The sequence below is a fragment of the Terrapene carolina genome, unplaced genomic scaffold (genome assembly GCF_002925995.2).
Source record: "Terrapene carolina triunguis isolate 2854851 unplaced genomic scaffold, T_m_triunguis-2.0 Scaffold58, whole genome shotgun sequence".
Taxonomy (NCBI): Eukaryota; Metazoa; Chordata; order Testudines; family Emydidae; genus Terrapene; species Terrapene triunguis.
In genome coordinates this window covers 68,209,237-68,221,944 of record NW_020664409.1, presented here as the reverse complement: position 1 = coordinate 68,221,944, position 12,708 = coordinate 68,209,237, and the positions used below count along the sequence as shown (strand labels likewise).

The following is a 12,708-nucleotide window of genomic DNA, read 5'->3' as shown; positions in this document are numbered from 1 at the left end:
CAAGACTCCTATCTCCTCAATTAAAAATCCAGTTATATATCAAACTGTCATAAAAAACCTGGGATTAACAAAATGTGTGCCAAACCTAAACTACTCATATTACGTTTTTCTTGTATCATCTTTGATACACCTCTACCCCGATATAATGCGACCAGATATAACACGAATTTGGATATAACACGGTAAAGCAGTGCTCCGGGAGGGGGGGCTGCGCACTCCGGCGGATCAAAGCAAGTTCGATATAACGCGGTAAGATTTTTTGGCTCCGGAGGACAGCATTATATCGGGGTAGAGGTGTTTTTGTCTAACTAAGATTTTGGGGGCAAGGATCATCTTCGTTCATAAAGCACCAAGAGCTAGTGTCACTATATAAATTACTAAGCCAAGACACCTGATTGCTGTGCACAGTCTCTCATACCAATTGGTGACAATTTGTTTAGGAAAGTAATTTTAAAAGCAAAGTATTTACAATCAATTACTTATATGCTTATTTAAGTAATTATATAGCTCGATTTACACATATTGTGATTCTTAATTTTTACATTATGTTAAAAATGTTGAATGATATTTCTTATTTAATAAGTTATAATAGATACATTTTTACTTGTGATTTGAGTCAAACTGCTTGGATGGCAAATCAAATTCAATTTAAAAAGGGCAAAAACAGCAAGCACAAACTTTTAAAAATTAAATACAACTACCTTAAACATTCTGGAAACATAAGAAAAAAAAGTTTATCAAAAAGCTCATCAAAACATGTTTTCCATTTAAAACTAACTGATTTATTAAAACAAGAAAAGTATTATTTGCAGTTGATGAACTGAACTGATTGTTTCTGGGCATTGTCTTCCAAGACTTCAGAACTTCTAAATCTAATCCTCTCAACAAGCTTTCCTGCTTTTTCTAACTCCCAATTTAAGACTGAACTTCTCATTGAACTGAACTAGTTTAATAAACTCAACTGAAAAGAAATTCCATCTGCACCTGAAGTAGAGGCTACTGCTGTCAAAAGCTGATTTAGCACTTCAACAAATTTTGGTTCCAGGTGACTACCACCAGGTCAGAGATTTAACTTTCTTTAAAGCATGGCAGCAAACATATACTAAATACTTTTTGAGTTTAATTTAAATGTTTTCATTAGATTATAAGCGGGGCTTAAATTCTCAGAGTATCTCCCAGCCCCGCAACATCCTATCAAAACCTCTAGAGGGGTTGAAAATATTTACCAGAGCTCTGCTCTGGACAGCTCTGGCAGAATTTAAGCCCTGATTATAAGTGCAAGTCTTAACATAAGTTGTCAATTTCAAATAGGTTTATTTAAAAATAAACTGCATTTAATTTAAATAAAAAAATCTGAATTTTAATTTCTTTTAAAATCTCCGATTTTCATCCACCCTGTACACACAAATCATACTTGGCTAGTAACCATGGCAGCTAACCACACGTCACCCTTGCCATCAGTTTAGGATACCACATGGTTGTCTTCCTGGAAAAAGGTCATAACTAGGGCTCTGTGTCCATCATGGAGGTCGTGGAAGTCACGGATTCCATGACTTCTTGCGACCTCTGTGACTAATACAGCGGTCAGTGTTGCTGACCCCAGGGCCACCAAAGCAGCTGGCCCTGGAGCCAGATGCTCAGGCGGCCCTGGGGACAGCTACACTGGCTGCTGCTAGAGCAGCTCTGTAGCCAGTCGCTTGGACGGTCTCACAGCGAACCGCACTGGCCACTGCTCTGGCGGCCCCAGGGACTGCTCAAGCAGCTGCCAATGAGGCTGGCCCTGGGGCTTCCCCTCACCTGCAGCGGCCAGAGGAGCGGGGTGGGCCCCCCGGGGCTCCCTCCTCTGTGCCCCCACAGCAGGCCCTCAGCTTTTCCCTGCAGCACCCCTCCCCCCCCAAGATTCAATCATGAGTATTTTTCGTAAAAGTCACGGACAGGTTATGGGGCCATGATTTTTTGGTTTTTTGCCCATGACCTGTCCATGACTTTTACGAAAAATACTCATGATTAAATTGTAGCCTTAGTCATAACACTTATCTTACTATGTAGATAGACCCACCAGCCAACATATCTCCGTCTCTGTCACTCTCCAAGATTTATGGGCATCCTCAAATGCATTGCTAATGCCACTCTTCATAGGAACTGCTGGCCAATTTGCCCAGAATTACTGATAAACACAATTAGGCAGCATGTGAATGCACACATCCAGTTGCTCCAAGGTTCTGTTGTATGAAAATGGTTTACCTGGGGGCAGATTAACTGAGGATTCAAGGAGAGCTGAATTTCTTTCATAATGACTCTACAATAAAAAAATTTTGGGATCCGTAAACAGTGTAACACGAAGTGACGTGTATACCAAGGCTGCATTATTAAGACCAAGACATATGCTACATTACTTCTACAAGTCTGTTGCTTGCCTATGATTACATTTCAACCTAGACAGCTACATTCCAAGTATTTTTCTACTCAGCTGAAATAGAGCGCATCAAAACTAGTGAGAGCTTACGTAATTTTACCTTTAAAAAAACCTGAATCAAAACAAAGTTCAGCCAATTTCAACAGTAATACTAGAAAGATTACATTTTCATTCTCCAAAAATGTGTCACTTTTAGCAATTTTTGTTCTGAACAGTAAGATAAGAACATGATACTCTGTTTTATTGAAATGTCCATTAGTTGACAAAGTACTGAGCCAGTGTCAGATTCAGCCCGAGTCTGCTGGAAGTCTAAAAACTCAACTTGTTTCAACTAAATCTAGCCAAATTTTTGGACACCACCCCGTAAATAGTCACCTACTGACAAATGTAGCCAGTGCCTGTCCTCAGAGAAAGCTGGAACTCCCTATGTGTCCTGACACATGCCCTCAAAATGCTGAATCCATCATTGTCAGAAGCTACTCAGAGCCACAGATATGGGTTTTGAAAGATTTTTGTGCCAAGCTAAGTCCGGATCTAAATTTTTCAGGTGGAGCATCAGCTACTCAAAGACTCAATTTTGAGAAGTCAAAGGATGCTCTGAAAATTTTGATCGTAACCGTCTTTGCAGCTGGTACAAATTATGGATTCAGAATTGAAGCTTGAAAAGCAGCTGGTGAATGAGTTTTGAAAATGTTTTAGGAATTTTGGAATCTAGATTTTTCCAGATCATTGTTACTGACTACATTTGATGAGTTTAGATGGTATGATTTTGAAGTCTACGGACAAAAATTGGTTGGCATTACAAATATCCAGCTTTTTTCTACACCCTTTGTTGGAAACCTAAAGACCGACAAAATGCATGAACTGAGTTCTGCCTTCAACAGCACCAAGATATGGAGTAGGTCTAAAAACAATAAAACTTTGAGGGGGTTTTTCTTGGCAAAAAGGGATACAATTTTTCATGGAAGTTATCACAAGATAATTTGTCCTTCAACCAGCTCTACAGTGACAGTTTTGGAAGAACACAGAGGGATAGTGTTACATTTTTACATTGGCTAATACTTATAATTTAAGTAAATGAAACCTGTTTTAAGCAACTACTCAAGGAACAAGCATAACTGTCAGTTGCCTCAAGTAAGTCCCTCACAGCTTCACATTGGAGGAATGTCCCTTAAAACAGGAAGCTGGTCAAAAAACCTTACTCTATATTTTACAATACAAACTGGTAAACTAATCCAGTGGTTTTCAAACTGTGGTCCACAGATCCCACAAGGTCCGCAGACTATGTCGAAGGGTCTGCAAAAGGCAGCCGTTACCATAGAATGATGATTTTTCAAACTGGGGTCTGCAGACTATGTGTAAAATTTCCAAAGGGGTCCGCACCTCCATTTGAAAATTTTTAGGGGTCCACAAATGACTAATGGTTGAAAACCACTGCACTAATCTGGATTATTCTGTTAACTGGAACATGAGGTAGTGGTTACAACACACAAGGAAGCCATCACTCCTAGGCTTTACTTTTGGCTCTGCAACTCACTTACTGTAAATCATGTGATGACTTTGTGCAAATCACTTAACTTCCGTGCCTCAGTTTCCCTAACTGTGAAATAGCAAAAGCATTTACCTACCAGGGATGTGAACAGACTTAATAAAGCAACTTTCGGGAAATATTTAAACTGCAGAAACGTCCACCCTGTGCACTTTACCCACAGCCAGGCAGACAGCCCCTCCTATGCCGTGGGGGGTTGGGGGAAGGAACCTCCAGGCAATGTAAGCAGAGAGTTAACTCCGTTATTTACACAAGTAGATCCCGATCCAGCAAAGGGGTTTGCAAGGGGCAGGCCCCTCCCCTCCCTTAACCCCTAACACCACCTGCGTCCCCACTCTCCAACTGACCCGCCCACTTAACTGCCTCCTCCTCCGCTCCCCCCAATCCATCCGCTACAGGCAACCGCCCGCTCTGGCCCCGCCCCAACCGCCGCACCCCCAGCGCCCCCGATCCGCCATGCCCCTGCCCGCGTTCCCTGTGCCCACCCCCCTCCCCATGGCCAGACCACAGCAGCCCATTGCCCTAGCCTCACTCACCGCCACCGGCCGCGGCCTCACTCACCTGTCGGCGCTGAGGGTCCAAGCCCTGGGACGAAGAAAGAAAGCGGCGGGAGCCGGAAAGCGAAGCAATAACACGGCCCCCCACAGGCTTCCCTCCCTACGCTCCGCCCCCAAGCACGCCCGTCTACCGCTCCGCCCCCAAACGGGCGCAACAGCGCATGCGCGAGACACGCCCCCGCTGACAGCCATGACATTCTCGAACGGGGATGTTCGTTTCGTCCAGGGGCGGCTGAGGCCACGTGATCCCAATTCCCCCCCCCCCCCCTCCTACTTTGCTCCCGCAGAGACGCTGCTTTAGTCCCGCCCGCTACACTTCCCTGTAAGGAATGGGGGGAAGAGCGGAGAACTCAGCGGGCGGAACGGAAAGAGCGAGGTCATGTGTCCTACTCGGACGCTACCGGGTACTGACCGCAGCCTGTCGACACAGGAGCCCCGGTCCCGTATGACCCGGACATTGTTGCAGACGGACCGCTTCCGGTCGGGCGCTCTTACTAGGTTCCCCAGGATGCAGGCGGGTCGGGCCAAGCACGGGGTGGTGCATCATGGCGGCAGCGGTTATTATCCTGAGACCTTTGCGCCGAGGCGCCGCCTGGGTGGGGAAGCGGCTCCTGCCCGAGGCTGGAGGCGTGAGACGCGGCTGGTGGCGGCAGGCGCAGGTGGGGCAGGCGGCAGAAGTGGACACTGAGCCCCGCGTCGGAGACGCGCTCTGGGGACCCTTTCCCGCCCCTCTCCGCCGGGACAGTCACAGGCCAACGCCCCGGCCAGGCCGCTGCCCCAGCCTGTCAGGCCCGCCGGAGAGAGACCGTCCCTGCCGGAGCGGGGATTCTTTCAGGGGCTCTTCTCCCTGCGATCGAAGCCTCCTATCCACCGCTCCCGGCCCATCCCTTGCAGGAGCCCCCCACGCCCCTTCCCGGTGTAAACCTGCGGTCTGCAGGGCTGGGCGCACTCGGGTCTCGCACCCTCTTTCATCTCCCTGCTTGGGTGGAGGGGGCCGGGCCGAGCTGCCATTGATCCCTGTCCAGTCACTTCTAGAAAGTGCAGGTCAAGTCAAGACCTAGTTAGCCACAGGGCTGAAGACAAACATGAACAGGTATCCCCTTCCTCAAACACTGCTAACTATAGCACCGCAACATGTCAGGCCCGCCTGGTGCCCAGACGCTGCCCTTACTAGTATCAGCCCAAAACACAGTGGCAGAGCTCATGGTTAGAGCAATGTCTGATGTGACCTACTTCTAGAGGAGTCAGATGCCTTCTGTCCACACAGACAGTCCCAAACAAGTTACACATTGCTTGTCTTTTCTGAGCTGTACTACACTTGGTTCCTGGTCCACTATGGGTTGGCAATGACTGTCTTCTTGATGCCCTCGTTTACACTGATTGAAGCTTTTACTTTTAGTGTCATAGCAACTGGGGAAAATAATCTGCTTCCTCGTCACTGTTTAAGGTTTCATTTTTTCATGTATCAGAGGGCTAGCCATGTTAGTCTGGATCTGTAAAAAGTGACAAAATCCTGTGGCACCTTATAGACTTAGGGTACGCCTTCACTACCCACTGGATTGGTGGGTAGTAATCTATCTATCGGGGATCAATTTATCGTGTCTCATCTAGACGCGCTAAATCGATCCCTGAACGCACTCCCCGTTGACTCCAGAACTCCACCAGAGCAAGAGGCGGAAGCGGAGTCGATGGGGGAGCCGCGGCCGTCGATCCCGCGCCGTGAGGACCCGAGCTAAATTGATCTAAGATACATCAACTTCAGCTACGTTATTCTTGTAGCTGAAGTTGCGTATCTTAGATCGACCCCCCTCCCCCCCCCCTCAGTGTAGACCAGCCCTAACAAACGTATTGGAGCATAAGCTTTTGTTGGGTGAATACCCACTTCGTCAGATGCAGTGGGTATTCACCCACGAAAGCTTATTGTCTGTTAGTCTATAAGGTGCCACAGGACTCTGTCATTTTTTCACGTGTGGCAATTGAATGCTAAATTGAGCCACGTAGAAAGGAATATGAAGAAATAAATAGGAATTATTGGTGACGGATGATATTCTCGCTTCTAAAATAGCTGGGTTTATGATCTACAAAAGTAATAATGTTTTAAGGGTTGCATGACTTAGGCCATGTCTACACTATAAAATTAAGTCAACCTAACTTACATTGGCCTACAGCAGCCGTTGTAATTACATCGCTTGTGCATGTCTGCGCTTCATTCCTTGCATCAACAGTGCGCATCCTAACCAGGAACACTTGTATCGATTGTACTGTCAATGTGGGGCAGTGTGGGATAGCTCCTGAAAGCCAGTAACAGTTGACATAAGCAACACAGTGTCTACACTGACACTGAATTGGCCTAACTACATCGACCTTGACTCTATGATACTTGTGGAGGTGGAGTTATTAAGACAATATAGCGGGGCAGTTAGGTTGGCAGGAGCGAAATTTAGGTGTAGACACTTTCACGGTTAGGTTAACGTAAGATGCCTTGCATTGACCTAACTCTAGTGTAGACCAGGCCTTGGATGTGTATGCTTGTTGTAGCATAAATGGCATGTCAAGTTCTCAACACTTAAATCAGTATTTCTGGTTTTGGTGTCTTAAAACACACAAACCATGACATTCTCAATTACAAGTCTGTTAATGAGCAGGTATTTGATTTAGCAAAGTGACAAAATTAGCAAAGACAGTCTGAATACAATTTGAGCATCAAATCAGTTAAGAGATGAAGAGATCTTTCCAAGTCAATTATATTTGTGGGTTTCAGGCAAAAGTTTAGGTTACCTGCAAAGTTTTCAATTACACTTGAAGCAGGAGGAAAATAACTCATAGTTTGACTCAGCCTTTATCATTAGGAAATTAAAACATGACACTCTTTGACTTTTTTTCTAAGTTGCTTACTCATCAGAGCATATTTTAATTCAGTTTTTACCAAACAACTTCTGTATTCTTGCTTATTGTTTTGTCTTGTATTCTTTGCACAATTAAACATAGTTACTTTTGTTTTGTAGTTCTTTCTTCATGTTAATAGTACTAGGTTCATGTTCCAAAGTATAATAATGAATCAATTCCCAAAGCCCAGTTTCCTGTTTGCACAGTAAAAAATGAAACCTTGAAGTGTTCCTATTATTGTTATTCTGTAACTTCTGAGAGCCTCTTGGACACATAAGATTGGAATGTAATCCAGAGAGCTGCAGAGCAGCTTTGTCAAATCTTATAGCAGATTATAAACTTACTTTATTTTTCTTTTCAGGTGTTTGGAAAATTAACTCTTTTCGGAAGAGGGCTTGCACTCTCAGCAGTGTCTTACTTGGGTTATGAAGCTTACAACTCTATTTCTCACTCTGCTGTGGTTCATGCTAGTGTCAAAGGTAAAGCTCTATGAATTCAAATGTCCTGAGGTCATTCAGATGAAGACTTGGCGCTTCTTTACAGTACCAAAACTTTGTGAGAAGCGTTTTATGTAAGGCTTTCCAATATCTCCACTATAGGCTATTTTTATATAATCTGTTCAACTGTAGGCTACCTTTGAACTAAATAAACAGTGAAGTTCTTGTTTAGCATGGCTCACTTCTCAGAAATATCACTAGGAATGTAGCCAAAACTTTGCTGTGTGGGTAAAATAAGCTTGTGACACAGATGCTGTTCCTTTGAAGTCTTTGTTGGGAGGTAAGGTTGAATTTGGGATTCAGAATAGAGCTATTAATCTTTGATTCAACTGTAGAATTAGAATTTTGGTACTAGTGGAAATCCACATCATAGCAGCATTGGGCTCATGATTTTAGCTAGAAATGGAGCAAAATGTCTTGGTCTGAAATGTAAGTGCTGGAATCTTTGGAAATATAGTAAAATATCAAAGATTCAGTCTAAAGCCTTGTTTTAAGTAGTCTTTACATGTATTATTCTGATCAAAATTAAATCAGTACAATGCTAGCTCTCTAAATGCTTCCCAGGCTGCTGAATTTCTTGGAAATGTTATACATTTTTTTTCTAAATAAGCTCCAAATGAGGATTCTTGCAGAAGAAAAAAACATTGTACTCACTGCAGTAGAAACAATGATCCTCTGTCTTCATACTCCTTTGTCTTCTCCCAGGTATTGAGGTGAGCGTTTTGCCTAAGTGCTGTGACCTTTAGTGCAGTGTTTTCAACCTTTTTGATATCAGGGGCCGGCTTGCTGCCTTCCTAAACTGTCAGGGAGATCTCAGGGACCGGCACTGGTCCACGGACTGGTTGTTGATTAGGTAGATTCCACTCTTCAGAGCTTCATTTTCCACAAGGTTTTAGAAATAACTAGAAATATTGGGCATATCTTGATTTTTGCCTCCATTTAAGCTATATTTAAGTTAGGCTTCACTCTTTTAATAATTACAGAGCACTGGACTGAAAAAAGTAGCTGTACAAATCTTGCCACTTGATGTCATTTTTAAAGACTATTATAGCTCTGAGCACATTATAAAAGAACCTACTGACAACTTTCTGTACACAATTAAAGCAAAGCAGGAAAAATCAAGTGACCAGAGCCCTTAGGGCAAGTTAGCAGACACCAAGCCAGATTAGAACTGCTCAAAATTCATGAGGGAATACAAGATGGTGTTTAACAGAGGGAAGAAAAACGTTTTAGAAAAGATTTGACTTGACAGCATCGCTTTTGAAATTTCAATCAACATATTAAATCGGATAAGCATCTACCGACAGCTGTGGAGATGAATAGAAAGTTTCCAGCAAACCTAAAATAATTAGTCAATTACTTCAGTAGTACTGAACTGAATGGTGAATATTGAAAATAGTGGAATTTGAGAGAAAAATGTCATCACTGTCAGAGAGCCTAATGGAAACCTGAAGCTTGTGGAGAAACAACTTGAAACCATGGAAAACGTGTCGATTTTCAAACTTGCATGCTTAAGATTGCTTTTGGCCTTGAGGCCCTCTTCATTATTATATTTATACCTAAAATACTGAACTTAGATATTCTTTATATGTGGTGAAAATGTCATTGAATTCTGAAGAGACAGTGGCAAGAGAGCAACAGCTAAAGGAACAATAGCTGTATTAAGGGGCCCATGTTACTAGAAGAGGAATCAGAAGGCTGGCTGAACCAAGCCATTTCTTATAAGAGAAATCAAAACATTTCCCTTAGGTGTTACCCCAGGGCTACCCAAGGACAATTAAATTAATATTGTCAAAAATAAACTTTTGCCCAAGAAAGGCAAAATCTGCAGTACTTTAATAGGTCATGGTCTAGCTCTTTTGTAAGGGTAAGGCAAGTTCTGAGATACTGAGAGCATCTCAGTACTTTGAAATAAGTAAAGAGTCTAGTTAACTCAGTCATAATTCCTGACTGCGTTTTAGTTTGTCAAGTCTGTGCTGCATCTGATTCATATTTTATAGAAATAATCTTGTTCTGTGAACTTCTAACAGTCAAAATTAAGGAGCCAAAATGTTGTATTTATATCACATGACTAGCCATTTTATTCTCCATCTCTCTACAAATTAGGCACAGTAAATTATCATGTGAATATTAATATGCAATAAGAGAAATAAATTTGAAAATATTATTTGATAGCAAAAAAAAGCAATGACAAGCTATCAGTGTGTTGTAAAATCCACACAACAGCAAATAGCATTGTAAGGCCTACCTCCTTTGACTTTCTGTTTTAGAAACTAATACATGATTGAAAAACAAACAAGCATACATTATTAATACCAAGTAAGTATTTCTGTGTTACTTAAATGCATTTTTATTTTATTAAATATTCTCTGTAAAGTATTTTATTACTGCTGTAGAATCCAACTTCTCCCATCAGAGGGGAAACTAATTTAACTCAAATTATTCACAGAAATGTGCTTATATCCCTATAAAAACTCTTGAACAAAAGTCAGTAATCTTACGCTATGTTAGCTTATGCCTTCCTTTATTAATAAAAAGTACAAACAATATTTACCAATGGTCAAGAAAGAAACAGAAGAAATGTTATTTTTAAGCATCTAATAAGGGCAGTGCAAACATTGGAAGAATGAAAATAAGCCCTGAAGTTTTTGACAGTGTCTCCTTAAATGAATATTTTTAGATTTACCCATCACATGTCGTCAATGAAAGATGTTGGAGAGGATGCTCACCACACAATTTAGTTCATAGCTAGGTCTGAGGTTTGACAGAGTAGATTCTTGACAGCCTTTCTCTCACAGAAAAAAAATTAGAAAAATTGTATAAGTGAAAATTCAAAACTCTTCAAAGAGATGAACACCAATGGATCAAATAATAGGATATTCACATAAAAATTGAAAATAAGGAAATGGACATTTAAGTACTAGACAAGAACATAGGCAATTAGCCTTTGAAAAGCCAAAAAATTAATTTCATAAAGCACATGTATGAATGGAGGTAAAAACAGAAAAGTGCCTCAGTATGTACATTAAGAGCATTACTCAAGCTATAAATAGAAGCTATGGGATAGATAAATCTGGGAAATTAATAATGGATCCAGATTAAGATACTTAATTATTTTATCAATTGCTATGGCCATCTGAATCCCAGGTACCTATAACAGAAATAAAAGCATGTAACTAAGAAACCTACCTACACTTTACATAGACAAATTGGAGCTGGGGTGGGATTGGGGGAAACGAAGTCTCCAAAGCTATATAACATCTTCACTCGAGGAAAGCACCTGGAGTGAGTGGTTTTGCACCAAAATATTGTGCGTTCTAGACCCAAATGACGCATTTACTTATGAAAGTATTCAACTACAAAATTGAAAAAGAAAAATCTCCAGTTTAATTTAAGTACAGGCTGACTGTCTTTCAAACCAAATCAAGATTCAGTAAAGGCTTGACTCTTGTAGATCACGCGCCTCATGTTAAAACAGGATTATAAAACTTTCATAAACACTGCAGTTTTAAGGATTGAGAAAGTAATTGTGGCTACTCCTGTAAAACACAAATGCTTAACTTTGAGTATTTTCATCAACTTCAATAGATTATTCATATCTTAAAGTTATACATCTATGCAAATATTTTTGTTAGAATCAAAGGGCCTAAATTTGTATATTTGGATCGGAAGAGGCTTTGTCACATGGAAGACTTTAGTAGAATAATAAGCATAATTGAAGAGTTAAGAAGAAGAAAGCTAGGTAGTCTAGATACTGGGAAGGCCTTTGTCCAGGGTGAAGTTTCCTTCTAGCAACAATTTAAAAACCCAACAATGGTTGGATGTGGTCATTCTTTAAAAAAATGATTAAATCAAAATATAACAAACCTATGACAAAAATAGGATTATCAGATGGAATGCCTTGTTTTTAATTGGGAAGAGGAACCTAGGCAAGATGCTCACATTCTTTTATGTCTTTTATTTATGATCATGGTAGAACCCTTCAACCATATTTGGTATATCAATTTGTGGAACACAACTATGTTTTATTCACATAGTTACTGTGTGGTGTGAATGAGTCTTATCCCACCATTTCCATTATCAGAAATTTAAACTTTGGAAGGTTATGATACAGAATTAATATGGGGGAAAAGCAAAATGTTAAACTTATTATTTGGGATAGCAACAACCTTGAAGAGAAAACACAAATTAAAATTGTCACCTTTTAAGATATTTAGTAAATATTAAACTCCTTAATATTATGAGTGAAATTGAATTAAACAACTCTGGTAGCCAAAATATGGAAAAAATCCTAGAGAATAGTACAGCTTCTAACTTTCCAGGTTGTAAATGTGGAGGTATGTTCATTTTTAACATATTTATCTTTTTTACTTAAATCCAACCCATGACTCGTTTTGTTCCAGTTTCAAAAACACTAACTTCATGTATTTGCTTGGTGCAGGATGATAAACAATAAGATTGACAGACAAAGACCTATATCTTCATAAATAAGACCTAGGTATTTATTATTATTATATAGAATGGGGGACTTGCAGTTACTGGGAATGCAGGCTGTGCTAAGCCTATTTAGGAACCTACAAAGTAAACCCGGAAGAGCTCTGTGGGGGGAAAAATGTGGTATTAAAAACAAAAATTTATGACACTCTAGTTTTAAAAGCGAGGTGGTTGTGTAACTGCTAAGGGCTTAATTCAGCAAAACTTTGATAAAGTGGCAAGCTGGACTGAAAAGCCCGATTTTGGTTCATTTAATAAAATTTTCTCCAGTTTCATTGTCTGTGGCCTCATGCATGTTACAGTACTACT

General features: G+C 41.0%; 2 protein-coding genes across 2 annotated transcripts in view; one reads left to right on the top strand and one right to left on the bottom strand.

The window, feature by feature from the left end:
* Positions 1 to 4,607, bottom strand: part of CPNE3 (copine 3) — a 63,096-nt gene extending 58,489 nt beyond the window's left edge. Inside the window, exon 1 of the mRNA XM_026662904.2 lies at positions 4,527 to 4,607. The gene's annotated coding sequence lies outside the window, so the exon portion shown is untranslated. The remainder of the gene's footprint in view (positions 1 to 4,526) is intronic.
* Positions 4,608 to 5,007: 400 nt separating this feature from the next.
* Positions 5,008 to 12,708, top strand: part of RMDN1 (regulator of microtubule dynamics 1) — a 32,676-nt gene continuing 24,975 nt past the window's right edge. The window contains exons 1-2 of the mRNA XM_024206069.3: positions 5,008 to 5,181; positions 7,770 to 7,887. Coding sequence (XP_024061837.1) covers positions 5,068 to 5,181; positions 7,770 to 7,887 — 232 coding nt within the window. The 5' untranslated portion in view covers positions 5,008 to 5,067. The remainder of the gene's footprint in view (positions 5,182 to 7,769; positions 7,888 to 12,708) is intronic.